Raw genomic sequence first — 19728 nt, 5'->3', positions numbered from 1 at the left:
GCATGTTCCAAGATGCCAATTAGGGTTATAGTTAGAACTGATAAAAGCCAAGCGACAGTTCATTATGCTGAGTACAGTGAAGCCAGTTGGCGTAAAGACAAAAATGGAGTGAACTGTAATAATTCTGATTTATAGCCTGAGAAAGCTATTGCATTTCTCTGGCTTTCAGGCAGAAGGTTTCTCATGGAGGGATAAACCCTCCGTGGTCCATCTCGAGGGGTGGGATATTTTGAACAGACGGTAACATGAGAATGCCACCCTCTCCTCCCTCCCCCTGGTCCTTCTGCCTGCCCCCCTAGGAAGCTACAGACAGTGCAGATGGTGATGTGTGTGTACAGGGATTTATCCAAGAAAAGATCAACGCAGTTTAAGTGTTCTGAGCTACACCTGGTCAGTTTGAACTAACAGTGCACAATAGCAGCATCTAAACCACCCATCATCATTTAACTACCTGTATCTCAATGCTTCAACACTGATGATTCTCTTGGATGCCTTGGATTGTGGTCATTCAATGGCCAGAAGTAATAAGAATACTTCCCTTTTATGTCCTATTGCCTGGCAAAGTCTATCGCTACGGATACAACTAACAGTTATTTTCTTTATTGATAAATCGGACAAATCATTTCGCAAATATTTACTCTATTAAAAATAGTGAAATGTCATTCATACTTTACTTAAATTGTTTTATTGAAATTCAATAAAATGTCATATGACAAAGAAACATTTGAGAAGTTAGGACCAGAAAACGTTTGACATTTTTGCTTAGAAAATATCTAAAAACGATTAATGTATAATCAAATGTTAAATGGATATATTTTACGATGATTGACTGGCCGTATAATAAATCAACCATATTAGCTCTTAACTATTCGCTGGTGCAGCTTCTGTGACAGGGTGAATGTGTCAATTGCCACTGATTGTTTAGGGCAAACAAAGCAACCTTTCCTATCAATAAAAAAAAGGGTCGGCATGAACATAAAGTCAGGCTGACTGAAAGACATGAAATTACGTTTAGTCTGAGTGTCAGGCCCTGGCATGAGGTGGAAAGCAGATAAGCTTCTAAGTCTGTGCTTTTCAGCATAAAGAGCATAAGGTCACTCCCCGGTTAAAAATTTAACAGAGCTGCTCAGGAGGAGAAAAAGTAGGACACAGGGGGAGTTAGACCAGGCCACAGAGAGACCAGCCAGCTAGGAGCTAGGTGGAAGAAAGCAGGGCTGAATTATACATTTGGGCCCATGCCTGCCTCCTCCTGCTGCTGAGGGATGGATGTCTGTGATGGTAGGTAGTCATGGTGGGGCAGCTGAAGCTTTGAGTGGAAGATTAATGAGGCGGTGTGATGGGTGGGGTGCAGAGGGAGGAGGGGAGGTGTGAGGTTGGAAGAGAAGGAAGATGGCAAAACGTAGAGAGGAATCCCTGCTGTGTGGGTGTAGCAGAGGAGGAGATGAACAAGTGTCTCCTATTGTCTCATGAATAATATATGGAGAACAAACAGCTCAGCAGAGTATTGGCATTGTACAGCAAGGCAAGGGAGGGCCGCCGCCACAAATATAGCCCTGAGACACACCATGGAGTTTAAATCTAGGGAAACAGAGATAACAGAGATATGTTTGTGTAGATGAGGGCGTGTCTGGAAGAGTAAGCTGAGCAGCACGTGTGCTTTCTGTGTGAACTGTGAGTGGAAGACTGAATAATAGAATTTTACAAATACTATTCAAAAATTGTCTCTCAGCAAATTAGGTTAAGTTATTTAAAGATATTATTTTTTTAAATCCAGAATGTAAACACTCAAGATATACTGTACAATATACATTAGTGATAATGTCATATGACAAAGTGTAGTACACAAACCTGCCTACCACACATTTCATCAACATCTATTTTATGTTCTCACCAGTTAAACGCTTTACTTAATGAATACATTAATTCTACAACCAGCTCTGCAACACATGACAGCATCTGTGACCTCAGCTTGATACCTATATTATTTTTATTACCATTAATGTCTGACTTCAAATCTGCTGACAGTATTGATTTGAGTATAAATTAGTCTGAAGCAAAAACAGAAAAAAGTATAATATCATACCCATTCCTTAATCACTACCAAACACAATTTAATTTGTTTATAATGATGCTTTCAATGATAAATACATGTGTACAGCGAATAAAATCCTAAAACCCCAAAAAAACCATAATGCTTTTTATCCCTGGATAGATGAAAGGTTTGAAGCTCATCACAGAGGGTTATCCTCATTTCCATTTTCTACTGAGGCTTTGGAATCTCTTGAAGTGTACATAAAGTACACACAGTACATGGTTATGAAATAAACAAACAATAACAGACACAGAACTGTTCAGGGTTATCCAATCATGTGAAAAAGAGAACAGTCCTGCAGGTTTTATTTCTGACTACACCAGTGATTGCACTTATTTGCATTTCTTCAATCCCAGAGGCAAAACTTCTGTGTAATCACATATGGCAGCTTTTATTAAAAAAAACCTGCTCTAGGCAGCCAATATCATTTAAGACGCAATCTAAATAAAACAATAAATTGTCATTGTCAAACCAGAACTGACCTTTATTGTAGCGTCCTCAGAAGCCGACACCATGACACTGAAGACTGGGTGGAAGATGACGCGGGTGACCGGACTGCGGTGCCCACTCAGAGCATACCTTTCTGGGGGGCGTGGGATCCACTCTTTGGGGTCACGCTTCTGACTAACAGGTCCTCCGAGGGTGATCTCCTCTTTAGCTTCATTCAGTTTGGATTCAAGCTCCATCACCTGTCCAAAGCCAATGGTATGTGTTAACAGCGTAGGGGCATAAAAATATGATGAATAACATTTAACACGTGTTGTACCAAGAAGGAAATAAAGGGGTTAAGTTTGCTTGTATCTGTTAATGTGTACTAATTTGTCGAATGTTAATGTATTCCTTGGTACACTTCCTAGTGGATCCAGCAGTAATGTCGTGAACCATTCACAAGACTAATTCCCTCAACCATCCTTTGAGGAGGAAAAGGACCCACAAACCTTCTTTTGTAATCTGATGACTGAGGTCCATTTTTTTTCCAAAAGGCCAGCATACTTCTTATCCAACTCTTCATTCTGTGGAGAAAAGAGTGGTGGGTTGTTAAAAAAATGGAATATCAGCAAACATGCAAAGAAAGCCAATCAATGTTGTGGGCTCAGCATAATCTGCGAGACCCGTGGGAGGGGGGCCAGCTGGGGTGGCATGTTGAAGTCTTTGGTTATAGTAAGAATGCACAGGGAATTATTTACACACCCGTCACAAGCCAACCCTGACTACCAGACACCGCCAACCTAGTGTAGGGGACACACACACACACAAACGTATATACACACCCTAGTCCTAATCCCTCTCACACAGGCTAATCTTCTGCAGACAAGGAAGACTTAGGCAGTTTACAGCTACACACAGTACCAGAGGCAGAAGTGGAAGTTAACTTGTGGCAGTCCTGGCAGACAGAAGCCCACAGGATAATACCCCAAGCTGGCTGCTAACTTTTACGTAACAGACCTCATGGCACTCACAGATTTAATCTTACTGCCAAGAAACAAACAAAACAATGTGGAGGGAAGTCTACTCAGTCACTACATACTAACTGAAATTCATGCTGAGGCTTCAGCTAATAATTATTGATTGAATGATTATCAATTCAGCTATCAATTATTTTCTTCATTTATTAACCGGTGGTATAAAGAAGGTAAGAAATTAGTTAAATTTCAATAATCACCATTTCCCAAAGCCTGCAGTGACACACTCAAATTGCTTTTTTTTGAAGAACAATCTAATATTAAACGTGGAGCTGCAATGCTTAGATGACTTATAAATTATTTGATGATTACTTGAAAAAAAAGGTCAAGTAATGGATTTTGAAAATCAATCGTTAGCAAAAATACAGAATCTATCACAGTTCTCAGCTGTGCAAATTGGAAAATTTCCTGGACGTATCACTGTTTCAGAACTGTAACACCCCCTATCCACAAAGATTATTGATATTTTCATTATTGAAGTTGTTTGAATATTATTATCATGATATCATCATCACGATACACATGAACAACAAATGAGGAATAAGATGGTGATTACAATGGGCACAAGTGATATAAATACATTTATAAAATATGTAAATGAGTGTTTAGTGTTTCTCCTCCTGGAACAGCTTTAAGATAAAAAATGAAAATGACACTTTCTCTAGATATGATTAAATGGTAAAAACACTAAAACTATGTGAAATTTCACTTTATTCTGCTAAAGATATAACCAATGTAATCGCTATGATGGTACCGTGTGTTTGCCCATGCTTTGAGGCTATTACTAACTATGAAAGCATCAAAAATCCACATTGACAGACAGCCATGAGTGTCAGTGAGGGAGAAAATTAGTGTTTTCACAACTAGCTCAACCAGGACGCCTATAAACAACAAGAGGTGATTCCTTAGACTATAACATGAGGTGTATCAAAAGACAAAGACATGAACTGAGGCAAATGGAGAAAAAAGAGAATGGGAAACCCAGTTTGAACAAGTCTACCGTCATCTAATCTACCATCTGCCTGGACACTATGCCCATTACACCAACACACACAGACGGACAGACACACAAGACAAGGACACACAAAATGGCAAGTGCCAGACTTTACTGCAGCCTGCCAGCCTATTGGCAGTGTTAAATAAATCTGTGTGTGCAAGCAGGTATATATGTTTTCTTCCACTGGGCAATATAAAACTACAGCATGCCTTCTATTAATTATTCTGATTGAAATCCTTCAAGTACACAGAGTGAATAAAGACATTGAGGAGAGGGGGGTTGGGTGTAACATGAAGGCGCTGCAGAGAGGGAGGGTAGAAAATGAGATTTTCATTCACAATTTGGCTCTGTAACAGGGTATATCAAGTTAGAAAATAGAATGATTAAGAGGTGTAAGTGCAGACTTCCATCTTAAAGGGTGATGGCAGCTATTCACATCTATATTGGATGAACAGTAAGAGAATCAGTTTTTTCTCAAGTGATTCAGCCATATGTTTATAATTGAGGACAGCTAGTTGGGGTGATGTACACAAGTACACGTATTAAGAGGTGTTTCCATTTTTTTTGTCTATTTACATGTGGGAAGTAGAATATGAGGAACATTTCTCAGTAAAATAATAATAAAGTGGTCACTGAGGTACACTCATTGACCACTTTATTAGGTACATCTATACCTAATAAAGTGTATCTTAACCATATTCAAATACAGCTAAGTGTAATTTCATCAGAAAGCAAAGATAAGCAGGGAAAAAGGAACACAGCTTAAAGCTTAATGATACACACCACCATAATTGGGGGCAGGTGCTCCCAGTCACACTTGTAAACATATTGACTGAAATGAGAAATTCAGTGAAAATCAAGGCATATTGTTGGTATAAATTGGTCTGATTGACTGTGAGGATGTACGTGTCCACCATTAAGCTACTTACATTATCTAATTCCGCCTCCTTCTTGAAAGTGGAATATGCCTCTTCATATCCATTGGAACGTAGATAATCGGCTATCGCTCGATTTCTGAAACAGACAAAGGGAACCTGTAATTAGTTCTCCTGATTAGCAGACGTGATAGTTGTTTAACTGGCATAAGAGAAACAAGGTGAAAACTGAAGTTGTATTCACTGCTGTGAAACAAAGACAAAAATTGGCATGTTCAGGAAACGTATCAGACAAAGATGTAATTTTAACATGTTCATCACACATTCAGACAGATTTAACGCTTCCAAGTCATAATAAAAATGCTCTGCATGCACAAAAACTGTCTTACACAAAACACTACCCGTAACATTCACAGTCTGCTGCTCACACACACATATTTGACACAAATTGAGAAGACATCCGTCTGGCTTCAATAATGAGATCTTGTTGCTGTGGGCAAATAATAGGAAGGGATGACTCCCTATGGTGTAGATATGGGGAAATGAGTCATTGTACATGCTACCATCACCTACATACACACAGACAGAGACATCCTTGAGAAGCAGGGTTACTGGCTACTGATGCTTCAGTTCATCTCCTTCTCAGGCATACGTTTGTCACTCAACCTTTCAGAAAGCCAACACTAATGATTGTGGGGACGGCAGCAGTGTTGTGTCACTGTCCTTATTCTTTCAATTTCTTCAGAGAGATGTGTAGATAGGACAGACAATAGACCAGTCAGAGCTGAAGGCAAGAACAGAGGAGGACACCTTCACTCTTCCTGTTTTGTCTCCTGATTTTTCCACTAGAAAAACTCACTAATTACAATACACAGCAAACAAAAACATTATCTCACAGTTGAACTTAATTTGAATAAGCACCTGGCAGTAAAGTATTTATTTTTTAAACAACACCTCTGAACACTTCTTTTCTTCAAGACCTTCAGTTTTCTCTACTGAATATCAGACTCTATAATAATTGACTTAAAAATACAAAAACATGACTAGAAGAACACATAAACAGACACTGAATTCATGAATGTCTGATAAAAATGCAATTTTCCTCTAATAGTAATACAATATTTCCCTGATTCCAGTCTTCCTGTGTGTGTGCACAGCGATCCCCACCATTAATGCCAGGAGACGCTAGACAAGCTGTCAGGCAGCAGTGCTTTGAGGTGCCAATATGAAGGGGGTGGGGGGTACAATCTGTCAGCCCAGCCTGTGCCCCCCGTGCCCTTTTGGTCAGTGTTGAGCACTGACACCCCCGTCTCCGTTTGCCCACCTGAATCCCTGTGACAACAAAAGCAGACCTTATTACTGCTCAAGGTTAGAAAGAGGTTATCTGCTTCTCTGACAGCAGGCCTGCTTGACATCTACAAAACTGGTGGGAGGGCTGAGGTGGGCTAGCCTGTCTGAAACAAATGAGGCAGAAGGGAAGCTGAGGAAGTTTGATGTGGTGTGGGTGTGTCAGTAGATCTGCATGACCAGGTGTCTGTTAACCAAACCCAATGTCAACAACTTTTGATCCTGAAGTAGCTGTGGTCTATAGTGGAGACACTGTACTGTATTCACACTTTTTGTGGCCACTGTTCGACATTTACCACCTCATTCACGTTACTGGGTTCTCGTCTCCGCCTCCCAGTCTGTCTGTCTGTTTGTGAGTGAGTTGCAGCAGGGCTGGCTCTGTGTGTGCAAGTGTAAACTCTGCTTCGCTCCCTGACTCAAGAGAGAGGAGATGAGAGACAGAACTTTACAGATTTTAAGTCGAGCGCAGTTTTTTTTTTTTGTATTTATGAATTGCTTTGCGGGCGGGATGAAACAACCTTGCAGGCCTCCACCCCTGGACAAAATGATTTATCCTACCCATAACTGAAATAAAACCATTTTAGTAGCTTTGTTAATAATGGAAAATAACCACAAAGCAATCAAACTCAATCAAACAGGGGCCAAAATTCATATAACTCAAAATGCACAATGTGCACTCAAAAGGGTAGTCTTCAATATCAACACAGAGGATCCACCACTCCCACTTTACCCTGAATGTGGAAGGGTAAGGCAGTTTTCAATACGTGGAGCCCTCAAAGACTGCGAGGAAAGGAGAGGAAAACAGTGGAAAAGAGGGAGATGTGTATCAATGTCGACAGAGAGAGAGCAAACGGGCTGGTTTCCATGGTTACCAGTAGCCCAAAGCTAGATGATGTGATGGGGAGATAGTGAGAAAGAGGGCAGGGTGAATACATGGACAGGGAGGACAGAGAGAAGAGAGGTAAACTCAGTCATCTTCAATGCTTCTGCTTCACTGAAAATCATACTCATGTTATGATGTGCAAGTTATCTTGTAGGTGGGCCTCACATGGGTTAGATCAGTGCTGTGGTTGGTCAGATCTCTACAATAATCCCTCGAAGTAGTGACAGAGGATGTTGAGAGGATGGATGTATGTATGACCTCATCGTTCTGAGAAGAGAGGTGAGTCACACATCCAACATGTCTCCCACTGGACTCACTTCCTGCCAGTTCCTACGCTATGATCATATACTTCATATACTACATCATTGTGGAGATGAGTAACACTGAGCATCCACCCACTATCAGATTTCCCTACTTTTTGTGTAAATGATGAAATGTGACCAGATTTAATGTTTATGTTTATTAATGTTATTTTTGGTAAAAGTACTGATTAACATTTTTTTTCACTTTTTTAGATTATCATAGAAAATGTGGGAATAATAACCTCACAAAGCAGTAATGTCCAGCATCTTTAGAAACAAACAACAAAACAATGCATGTCATAGCGAAATGTATGTTTGCCCAGGTCTGAATTTGCAAGGTTCATATATACGTAATTTCCCCCCAAAAATAGATCAATGAACCAACGGGGCACAGACATCACTAAGCCAGTAAACGCTCCTATTAAAGCACAGATTATGATACTTTTAACTGAGGACACGTTAGCCAAACAGCACAGACAGCGCAGGAATAAAGCACACAGTACTACTGCACTCCCATCATTAACAAACAAATGCTACACTATCTAATTAATCTGAGCTGAAGAGCAATTATGCTTGTCTGACCGGGCTGCTGACCTGCACCATATATTTGTCAATTGGTAAAAACCTTAGAGGAGTATTTTAAAGAGCTGACAATGTATAGACCTGTTTAATCTTTCAATACAGCTGATGAATGTTTAATAGAAAGTAGCTTATGTGTAAAGTCTGAAAGATCCCAAAGCACATATACAATTCACCTTCCTGTACATCATTTCAGCACATGTCAGTATAAGCATGCATCACTGTCAACTGTTTTTTGTGTGCAGGTCACACCCTTAGACATGTTGCATTTGAAAACAAGTGTACTGTAAGGCTTAAGATTTCCTGCTGGCCCCGCCTGTCCTACAAAAGCTTACAAAGGCTACACCAGAGGTTGTTCTCTAAAATGATAATCACAGAGCAAACACCAGAGGACGACAGGCCAGTGCTGTGTGGTTATGTAACCACCTTCTCTGCTGAGTATATGTACTCATGGCAATGCTGCTGAAGAAAAATACTGTTTTCAGAGTTTCCCAAGTGAAAGAAACTACATCTAATTTCATGTTCCTTTATGCTGACCCTCAAATAAAGACTGTGCAAAAATGGCAAAGTGTGGAATGCCATTTCAGGACTAAAACAGTTAACAGACATGCAGCTTTACACAGATATTTTTTCATGCTTCATTTGTGAACAAAAGCAAAACTCACATGTCAGTCTTTCAGGTCTCCATCTCAAGAGCTAAAAAGCCAGGAGGTCTTTTTTAGTAATGTACAAACAAATAAAAAAACAAAAGCTCTTAGCCAATGCACACATTTTTGGGGGAATTGATGAAAAGCCTCAAAAACCATAGGAGCATTTTTTCCCCCCAGCTTGACAACTGAAAGAACAACAAGATCTCGGTACTACAACTCAGTCCAACAAAGCAACCGATTAATTAGACCAGAGAGTCTAACAGGTACAACATGCTTCAACTTGCATATCCAGGATGGTCAAGTGATTGCAAACAAACTGTTTTTTACATTGCACAGAAAACATAACAAAAGGTTTAATCTGAAAATAACAAGGTATTCAGTCTGTTCATCTTATTTCTCCATCTGAACAGCTGAGTACTAAACAGCTGATAAAGTCTGAAGGAGAACTTGTTTCCAAAGACATTCCACAAAATCATATGACAGGATTGCATAATTGGCCGGCTTCAGCTGCATCTCAGTGAAAAGTTTAACCAATTCACTATTTATTTTTCTTGACTGATGAGGAGCCCCAGGCCTTGATTAGTGAGACATCAAGCTTGACACCTGAAGGCAATGACCACTCATTATAACCATATCATTAATCACAATCATTTAAAAGAGAAAATCTGGTTTATCTATGGAAGATTCTGCTCTGTACTTGATTCCCAACTTTCATGTATCACAAAGCCTCTTTCAATGTGAAACAGGTAGGCTGTGGAAGAAAAAAAGTCTCTGTTTCCACATGAATTAAGAGCGCTGCAGTAGGGATCATCTCTTAATCCCAAAGAAACCTTTAAAGAGGGAATCTTCCTCTATCCGAGATCCACAGGAGAGAAGAATCCATTCACTGGCAGGCTATTCACCTACTATTCCTCATTATGCCCATGTGTGCACATGCAGCAGGAATTACTCTTCAAAAATCAGCATGGGGCTTAAAAACAGCTGTCTTGTCTATACACCAACATGTCCAATGTTCATGTAATTTAAACTTATAAAAACAAAGGATAACAGAGAGACAGGGCACAGATGTGAGACTAGACTTCCTATCACACATGCAGACAGGATTTTATTTTTAATCATTTTTCCTGAGGTGGTAATCTTTTTAAATTTCTCTGGTAGCAGTACTATTTATTGTGGACAGTGCCACACATGAGAAGGACTACTTTTTGCTGCGATGGATTTGAGAGATTTTATCATCGTGATGAAACATACAATGACAGAAAACTGATGATCTCAAACTGCACAACAGAAAATTATTATCAATGTATTTATCTTTTCAGTTATTTCAAAAGAGAGGATTTGCAGCCCCTTTACATCTTCGGCATGCATGCATAATTGTGAACTGAATATATTGGCTTTTTGGGCTTTTTTTGTAATTGTAAACTTAAAACATGCACATTTTTGGTTTTAAACATCTAGTAGGCTAATCATCTTCCCAAAGCCAGGTTAATCTTTTATAAGAATGGAGAATGATTGGTATGGGATGATGAGTCCAGGACTCACTCTGTAACAATGCCAGTCCATCTGTGTTAGTCCCAAGGCAAAATCAGATCTGTATTGCCCATAGACCCCCTGCAGTTGCACCCAGCTAAGTTTAGTACACTGAGCGCAAATGCAGAGATTCTGGGACAAAAACGTGCAATAAAATGTAGTGTCAACCGATAAATTATATTTTAATCAATCACATTGTGAACATGTACATAAACACTGAACAACAAAGGTAAAAAGAGGACCAGTGAGAAGTGACGTTTTACTCTAGGTCACAATAACTGTGCGTGTAGCCCTTGAAATGTAATCAGAACCATAGTAAAAACTCAGTGTGAGTCCTTTATCAAACCAACTGTTCAACAAGCTTTTAACACATAGAGAAGCAATGTTTTCAAGCCTCCTCCTCTCTAGCAATGTCACCTGTAGACAATGAATCCACATCATGAGAGGGAGGACGACAGAGGAGATGACTGATAGCGACTGTCTGTGTCCTTTTTTCAAATTCACTGTGTTTTAATGTGATGATATTATTAAGTTTATTGACATTTTAACTCTGGTATGAATATTATTTTTGCTGCTCAAGAGACTATTTGTTTTTGTTCCTTTGATCCTGTTCAAATTTTTATTAGTATTCAAAATAACAAGAACTAATACAAATATCAATAAAGACCTGGATACGGTGTTATTGATAAGATAAGTATCAGTCTGCACCCTGATGAGAAAAACCACACCGTCTCATAATTGGAAACTTAATAAGCCCTCCAGAAACACGAGACAAACCCTGAATGCAACCCCCACCCCTGAGAAGACATCAGTCACAGCCAACCACTACAGTGCTACTACAGATGCAACCACTTGAAATAGTGCATCTATAAACTCAGTTAGAATCAATGCAACCAGTGAAAATAGTCAAAAAGACGCTTTGGCCTTTAATCCACAAATGTGTCCCTCAAGATTTAAACTGATGACTCAATCATAGCTGCAAAAAGTTATGTTGAACGCCAACTGATATTTAAAGAAACTAAATCAAGATCAAGAAGTAAAGATATACATCATTATCTGGACAGGACATTACCAAATCCTCCTTCTGGTATGAGAATTTATTCCAAGTCTGACTCAGCCTGACATGTAACCATCATAATAGTCTCACTTTATAGCCTTGTGTAAATAACTAAAAACAATCAGCTTTCAATTTGTTGTGGACAAATACATTGTTTTTCAAGCATTAGCCTAAAAGTGTATCAGCAGCTACTGCTTTGCATTCATTAATTTCCTTGGACCAAGTTTCAGTTTCTCCGTTGTTCATCATAACCAATTTTTAAAGAATTTCTATTTGGATTGCTGGGAAATATAAAAAACTCAGTAGAACAACATGACATTACAAATGAAGCTGAAGTTCGAGCTTTACATAATTCAGATTATTTGAATGGGAAGGAATACTGTAAGACTAGTAAATAAATACACTAAACATGACATCTGTTCTGTGTCTAGGACACTGAGAATAAAAAGCTGGCAAATTCACAGATGCTCTTAACCACTCTAACCTCCTCTTGTCATAGGTTTGACTGAGGAATTCAAACAGTTTTCATTAAAGCTTGTTTAAGTCACCTTTATGTCCTCTGAATGGCAGAGGTCTCGACATTTAATCTCTTGATCCATCACATTCACAGCCAGGGGGTGATGGAAAAAGGACAAAATCACATGAACAAGCTTGTAGCCTGAGACATGGAGGAGGCTGAGGGGATTTTCTTTGTAAAGCAAAGATAATGTTCAAAAGCAAAGACCAATCTGCACACGGCTGCCTCCAGGTCTTTCAGGGGGAGCTGATAGTTTGTGCTCTGTGTCTATTTATAATGCACACCGGCGGGAACGAGTCCCCTGACCCAGGAGAGAAACACAAATGAGCTTTTCATTCGCTATGTACATAAAAATAGAGTTGTTATGATGATGCTGTAACAACTACAGCATCTGACTGTGGTGCTGACAAAACAGCATCGGTTTAGGGGGCAAGCATTAATTCCCTTTTCAGACAATAACAAAAAGGAAAAATATTATCTTTTTTTCTACCATTTTCAAGTATATAATTAATAAATAAAAAGATAAACTCGAAGTGCACTTGGTGGGAGCATATCGTTGCTAAGGCCCTATCTCACCATGTTTAAGTGGGGGGGGGGGAATCCTTGATCCATCTGGATTTATCTGCAGCCACTACTAAATATTATGGTTTCTTCCTTGGATCATGACCCCAAACTTTATTGAAATCATTTAAATAGTTTTTTTGAGTTATACTGCAGACAGGCAGTATAACTCAGAATACTGCTAATAAAAGTATCTAGTGGTCAGTGTTAATATTTGCATCATAAATGGTAAATGGTTTGGATTTTCTAGTCTTTTCTAGTCTTGATCCCCACACAAAGCTCTTCACAGTACAGTTTGCCATTCATACAGTGTGTCTATAAGCAGCACTCTTTGTTCTATGAAGGCCAATTCGGGGTTCAGCATCTTGCCTAAGGACACTTCGACATGCAGATGGGGAAGACTGGGGATTGAGCTGCTGACCTTCTGGTTGGAGGACGACCGCTCTACCCCTCAGCCACAGCCGCCCCTTCAGTGGCCACAAATAAAATTAAAATGTATGGGAAACACAAAATGTAAGTTCATTAACACTGTGCATCTTCAGCTGAGTAGGTGGTCCTTCAATGTGGCACAGGATGTGTTGCCCCAAACACCTTCTAATGTGGTCTGAGTCTTTGATTGGTTTTCTCCAGTGTGTCTTTGATGTGTTTACACCTGACCACTTAAGATCAGATCACTGTACACATATATGAATACTCGGTCTGAACAGGGTCTTAAGGACACTTCATGTTAACTAACTCAATGTGAGGTGGAATGCAACAGATGCTTGAATGTGACTCAAGTGTCCAACACCAGTTTTCTGTAAACTATGGGGCCAGAGACTTGTGGGGGGGGCTGGCAGCTTCCTCTGAATGGCAAATAGCATGATAGATTAGCATTCCAATGGACCCCTCCATACCAACAGTCCCCTCCCACAGTGCTAATCTGAAAACACAGAAACAGTGCACTGAATGTTAAAGAGCCTCGTCATGTGAGCATTGATGCATTTCTCAGACAGTGCACGGATAAATTATAAAGTTTTAGCTTGCTTCTTTCATGGAGGGGAAAATCTCAACGCAATCATGTAAACTCCCACTCGTGACCTTGTATCTCACATTGAAATGCCTTACCTTTCCATCTCCTGCCTCAGGGGTTAATTACCAAGCCCACAGATTGAGCAGGGCCAAAATACACCCCCTCCCCATAATAATCTCTCTCACTTTACCCAGTTGCTAGATACATACACTCCACAGTGAGCTCAGAGCATTTCTGATTGTTCCTCTAGTGTGGCATTTGAAGCTTCTCTCAACGTCACAAAACACAGAACTCATTTATCCATGGTCATTCTTTCTACAGCTGAGTAGGTGTTTCTCATCACGTGATGTAAGCAACACTGCAACCATAATGCATGAAGCCACAAACCATGACTCTGACATCTTCATATCCGAGCCAAATGTTGTGAAAGGTGTGTTGGCAACTCACAGTTCATCTCGTTGTCGTTGTGACAGCACCATGGTGACAGGGAGGTGTGGGTGGGGTTGGGAGGGATCAGTTGGTAAAAGGAGAATCTTGTGCAGCTGCTGCGCTCTCCTCAGTCAGGAGATTAGATGTGCTGATCCAGGCAACACAGGCGTGGATGAGCCGTGTACTCCAATGGCAGGCGGTTGGTTTTGTCCAGGCAGAGATGGCTGAGACTGAGAAGAAGGGAACGCAGGAATCTGCCCCCCAACCGTCTGACTCCAGGGACAAGAGAAGTGGAGAGGCTGCAGACCAGTCACCAGCCAAGTCTACACTGCATCTGGAAAAGAGGGAAAAATCAACATTAGGTATGCATGATGGATTACAGGGAAAGTGGGTGGGGATGAAAATGTTTATGGGCCAAAGGAGTGCTGTATGAGTATCAGCACCAGTTATACACAGACAAAATGTCTGTAAACTATTAAAATTACAGAAGCACAAAACAATACCAGCTGTGTTGTCAGAAAGATAACTCCCACAGTGACACTTCAACAGCATTCAGCATAAAGCTGATAAAAGACGACATACACTCATCTAGCATACATTTGATCAAAACTAGCTCCTTCCTATAAAGCACTCCAAAAGTAGCTTTCAGATGCAATCCTGCCATCTACATGATGAGTCTTGTCATGTCCAGTCAATCAGTCATGTCACCGGTCTGCTATGCTCTTGCAGCAAATTCCTCTCTCTGCGCACATAAGGGCTGACCCACATTCTCAGTGCAACTGCTTCTCCTCCCAGGTTGCAGAAAGAAAAGAAAAACAGGACATAGCCGAGCAGGCTGAGTAACGGCTGAGCTATTGTTGAATTCCCCTGACATTTTCATCTCATTATGACACCTCCTCAAAAGCTGGCTAATGGCACAATGTAATAACTACGTCCATTTGTAATAATTTATTAGTGTGAGTGTGAGTATTAATTTCTTGTTGGGAGTGGAATGTTGATGTGAGGAAAAATAATGTGATGGAGTCTATTTTAATACTGCTTCGTAGTCGTGAAAAGCACTTCACCAACACAGGTACCAGCTAGAATACCAACTGTGAGCTACATTAAGCCTCTTAGTCTACTGGGACCAGTCTGACTAAATCTCTGCCAGACTAGTTCAAACAAAGTCAACGTATGTCCTTCCAGAGACCTGCAAAAAACCAACAAAACTAAAACATGGCATCAACGTCCGGACATGTGCAGAAGAGCGAGTGTGTCTGGCAAGAGATTTGCGAACAGGTCCCCTGAAGGATGTATCTGGAGTAAGCATGAGGATTGGAAACACTCCATTGCAATGAAGGAAAACTGACACATTAACCAATTCAGCTGATGATGCAGGAGTGACATTATCACAAGGGAAAATTCCTCTTTTAAATTCCTCCTCGTTTGCACAAAAAGCAAAGAAACTTAAGCTGTTTTCAGAAATTACCTGTGGTTTAAGTCCAGGAATTGGGTGTAGACTTAACCCGGACTTTGCCTTTCACACATGCACAACGCAGCAGGAGGTTCTTGGCATGGACACATACACAACAACAACAAATCCTCTGCATTATTGAGGCAAGAGGTGGAGCAGCCGGATGCAGCAGACAGAGGCAAGAAGTGATGGTGAATCCAGTGAGGGGATCCCCAGCTGTGTTTTCACATCATATTCACCTGGCTATCCAAGGACCTTATACTAGGGGACCCGGCGGAGAAAGTCTGCAGAAACTGCGGTGCCTCTCACTTTGCACTCACACCTGTACCTTCTCCAGAGAAAGTACAGAGGATCTGCGGAGTTCAGTTCATGTCTGAAAGCAGCTTTAGAGAACAAAGGGAAAACACAAAGGATGCCGATGTAATACTGACTTTTCTGAAGGCATTAAGTAAAACTCTCATTTTTGCCTTTTTATTTTCATATTTGACAATGCAGAAAACCTGTTACCCAGACAGTAACCTAACATAGCCAACAGCTAACCCCTGAACGCTGATGTCACCACCTAACAGCCATCCAAATATCTGCTCAGCTCTGACTCTGTGTAGATTACGGCATGCTGGTGGTTTCTGGATGCTGCCCAACAACTCAGCCATGGTTCAGGGTCACAGCATAACAACAACACAGTAGGATGATGGCACTGAAGATAAAAATTGATCCTTCACAACTGTCCACACACAAAACATGCATTAAAAGCAAGCACCTTCTACATCAACTTGTACAACTGCTATCTGAGTAAAATGAGGTCATCTACTATAAACTGACACTTTCCCCTCCACCGCTGGCAGCTGTCATCTCCGTATGTATCCATTAATGTGTTAGACTCCCCTCTCTGCAAATCTCGTTTGTGGCTTCAGTATTGAGTAAACTGTTTGCACAATTCCATAATCAGACTAATTGCCTCAGCACAAAAATGCAGTCCTGTTTCTATGGAAGGGGGAATGGGTTGCAGCATCTATAAATCTGCCTGCTGATGGTTAATAATGGTTATGTGTCTTCCTCCCATTGATTCTCTTTTTTTTGTGTAGCAACGACAACTGTACAGTAAAGTGCTCCTTATAATAATGGAGCAGACTCTTGATAGATGTTTAATTTCCTGATGGGTGCCAACAGGTTGTCCGTAGTGAAAATGTCATTTTTAATGATAAATGGAATGATTCCTCCGTCTCCGTCAAACATCAAGTCAAAACTGTAATGAACCACACCCACTGTGTCACTGTCTGTGCACAATCTGTGTTTATGAAGTCGCGCTTGAGAGATGGGCCTATATATTTCAAAAACCCTAACACAGGTCAAAACAGCAAGTAACAAAAACCGAAAAAACACTTAAATAACTATCAGAGTAATGTGTCAGACAACCTTTCAGAAAAGCACAAAACCATCAAAATCTTAATGAGATGAACAGTTAGTGTACATGTACACTGAAGCTGACCAATTTGCCATCTGGTCAAAATGCAACCTAAATTTGTACCATATTACAGCTTATAATTACTCAACCTTTCAAATATGACAGACAAGATATGTGTTCAACATTTTCTAATAATCAACACTTCCATGTCTGCAAAAAAGAGCACATCCCTGAGGAATGCAGGGCAAGTCAGCAGTGTCAAATTGTGTCTTAGCAGCTTGTCAAAAAACATACATACAATCACAATCGTGTTGACATAGCTATCGCCTCACTGTCACCTCTGGTTCACGGCTCAGTTTTTCTCAGTGTCATTGTGACATAAACCTCTTTAAAAACCAAGCATCTCAAACAGATGGAATCTGGAGCACCCACATTTTCTTTTGGTGCCTTCAACTTCATTTCGTCTGTAAACTGGGAAGGTAACATTATCATCATACTTGACTGACTCTTTACAGACAACATGGAGGAATTCTGAAAGGCTAAACTACAGTATGGCATGTAGAAACAGCTAACTTACTCAAAGATGCATGAAAATACAACAGCAAAAGGTGACTCCACATTCTTGCTTAATAATGTGTGCACACATTGTGATGTGACATGAAAGTGGACTCTGCTTGTTGACAAAGCTCCACTCCAGCTGAGCACAAGTAACACACAAACACTGGAGGTCAACACAATGGAGTGAGCAGTGACCGACATCATTTTAATTAGGGTGAGAAAATTATTATAGTAGTTATAGTTATCTGCTGTGATTTATCCCTTTATCTATGTCAACATTTGTACTATAGATTTTTTTAAACAAAAGACAGCATATTTGGTCATTATCAAAGAATATATTAAACTTTTCTACTCAGTTAAAGCACTGAAGACTCAGACTCAATCACTCAAGACTCATCTAATATCTGTTTCAACTCCTCAGCTCCACACTGCATCAAGTTAGAAGTTTACTTGCACAGTTTACAGATTTAGTTCTTTGAATTTATTTTGCATCCAACAAAACCAACAGAGGGACAAAACACAAAGCAGGCAGGACACTCGCAGAAACAACAACTCAGTTGTATTTACCAACCGGCACACACAAGTGGGAAAATTGCAGTACTGACTAGTTAGCCTCCTTCATTCAGACATGCAGGTTTATATGGTACAAGCAGACACCCACTTAGCAGCCATAAGGTGCTTGTTCAAATCAACATGATTTGGATCTCTCCAGGGCATTCACGTCATGCCAACAAGTTTGTGATTTAAATGGTCACAGCTCTAAATTTAGATGGGATGTGAATGTGGAGTCTGCCAGTTGTTGTTGCCAAGCATGAAACATGTTCAAATCCAAAGTTTCAATTCTCCAAAAGCTACTTTGGCACACACTAAAGGATAAGTGGTTGCTTAGGTGATATTCAACAGCTTCTTGAGATTGTTGACATTGATATTAGTTTCACACAAACATTGTCAATTATTTGATTTTCAAAATTATATACAAACACCATGTCAAAGAGACCATTTGTGAGGTGACAGGCCGCTGCGGTTGGCAGCAGGTCAGTTATCACAGTTAGCTGCTGTGTGGAAGGTCAACGTCAGTGTGACTGGGCAGGGAGGGAGAGTAATATGGATGCCTGCTCTGCAGCCCTCCACAATCTCAAAGACAAACAGCCTCTCACTTTCGTCATGTGTTGACTTAAAATAAGGAGGATTCCCCCATTGCTTGCTTTTAGGTTATACCTCTAAGAATCCTGTCAGTCTTTTACAACGGTATTAGAGAGGAAGAAATGATCAACAAGATCTGTGACTGTGAATTGTTCAAGTCTTCTGCTGAATAAGTGGAAGCGAGCCCAGGCTTTGTGTTGCAGGCATGTACAATTGGTGCTGGTGCAGTGGTTCCATTACTGACAGCACTGAATAGACCCTGGCTTCAGGGATGCACTTATTCAAATCAACCTCTGACCAAACTCAAGAACGCTATCAAGTACAACCAGCTAACTGCATCCACTGTCTCCCACAATTACTGCTAAAGAAATGAAGCATGTGGATATTATACAAAAACAAAGAGCTGCTGTTGTCATATTAGTTTGTTATTCCCAATAGTCAAACAAGGTAGCTAGACCCAATTTGAATCTAGTTTGAACTTTGAGTCTTTTTAGCATCACTGTCAGGTGTTTTCACAAATGCAAGTCCATGGTCCAACCAAGGTTTATGTTTATGCTCCATTGTCTACTTTTGGTTTCACATTGCAATTTTTTACGAGCACACTCAAAAACTTTGTATATCATGCCTACGTCTCCCTATACTTGACACTGACTGGTGAATTGATGGTTAATTGTGTTGTCAGTTTGGAAGGTTGCATCATTTGAAATCAAATGATACGATTAATATCATTGCCTCTATATTGAAATTACTATTTTGGCTTTGGATTTTATCATCGAAGCAAATTAAATTATAATTAAATATTTAATGTCCTCATCACCCCATGTGTTACTGTAGCTCATATTTACTTCTCGTCCAGTTAGTTTTCTTCTATTATT

The 19728-nt window shown here is 40.2% G+C and overlaps 1 protein-coding gene across 2 annotated transcripts in view; it reads right to left on the bottom strand.

Annotated features, from left to right (window-relative positions):
• pafah1b1a (platelet-activating factor acetylhydrolase 1b, regulatory subunit 1a) overlaps window positions 1-19728 on the bottom strand; it is a 29611-nt gene that overhangs the window by 8012 nt on the left and 1871 nt on the right. For both annotated transcript variants that reach the window (XM_020088296.2, XM_020088297.2), the window contains exons 2-5: window positions 14313-14628; window positions 5482-5566; window positions 3031-3105; window positions 2575-2781 (exon numbers count right to left, since the gene is read on the bottom strand). In XM_020088296.2, the coding sequence (XP_019943855.1) occupies window positions 2575-2781; window positions 3031-3105; window positions 5482-5566; window positions 14313-14344 (399 nt within the window). In that variant the 5' untranslated portion in view covers window positions 14345-14628. The remainder of the gene's footprint in view (window positions 1-2574; window positions 2782-3030; window positions 3106-5481; window positions 5567-14312; window positions 14629-19728) is intronic.

Source organism: Paralichthys olivaceus, chromosome 11 (assembly GCF_024713975.1).
Source record: "Paralichthys olivaceus isolate ysfri-2021 chromosome 11, ASM2471397v2, whole genome shotgun sequence".
Classification (NCBI taxonomy): Eukaryota; Metazoa; Chordata; class Actinopteri; order Pleuronectiformes; family Paralichthyidae; genus Paralichthys; species Paralichthys olivaceus.
Note: the sequence above shows the minus strand (reverse complement) of the source record. Positions and strands in the feature narration are given on the sequence as shown.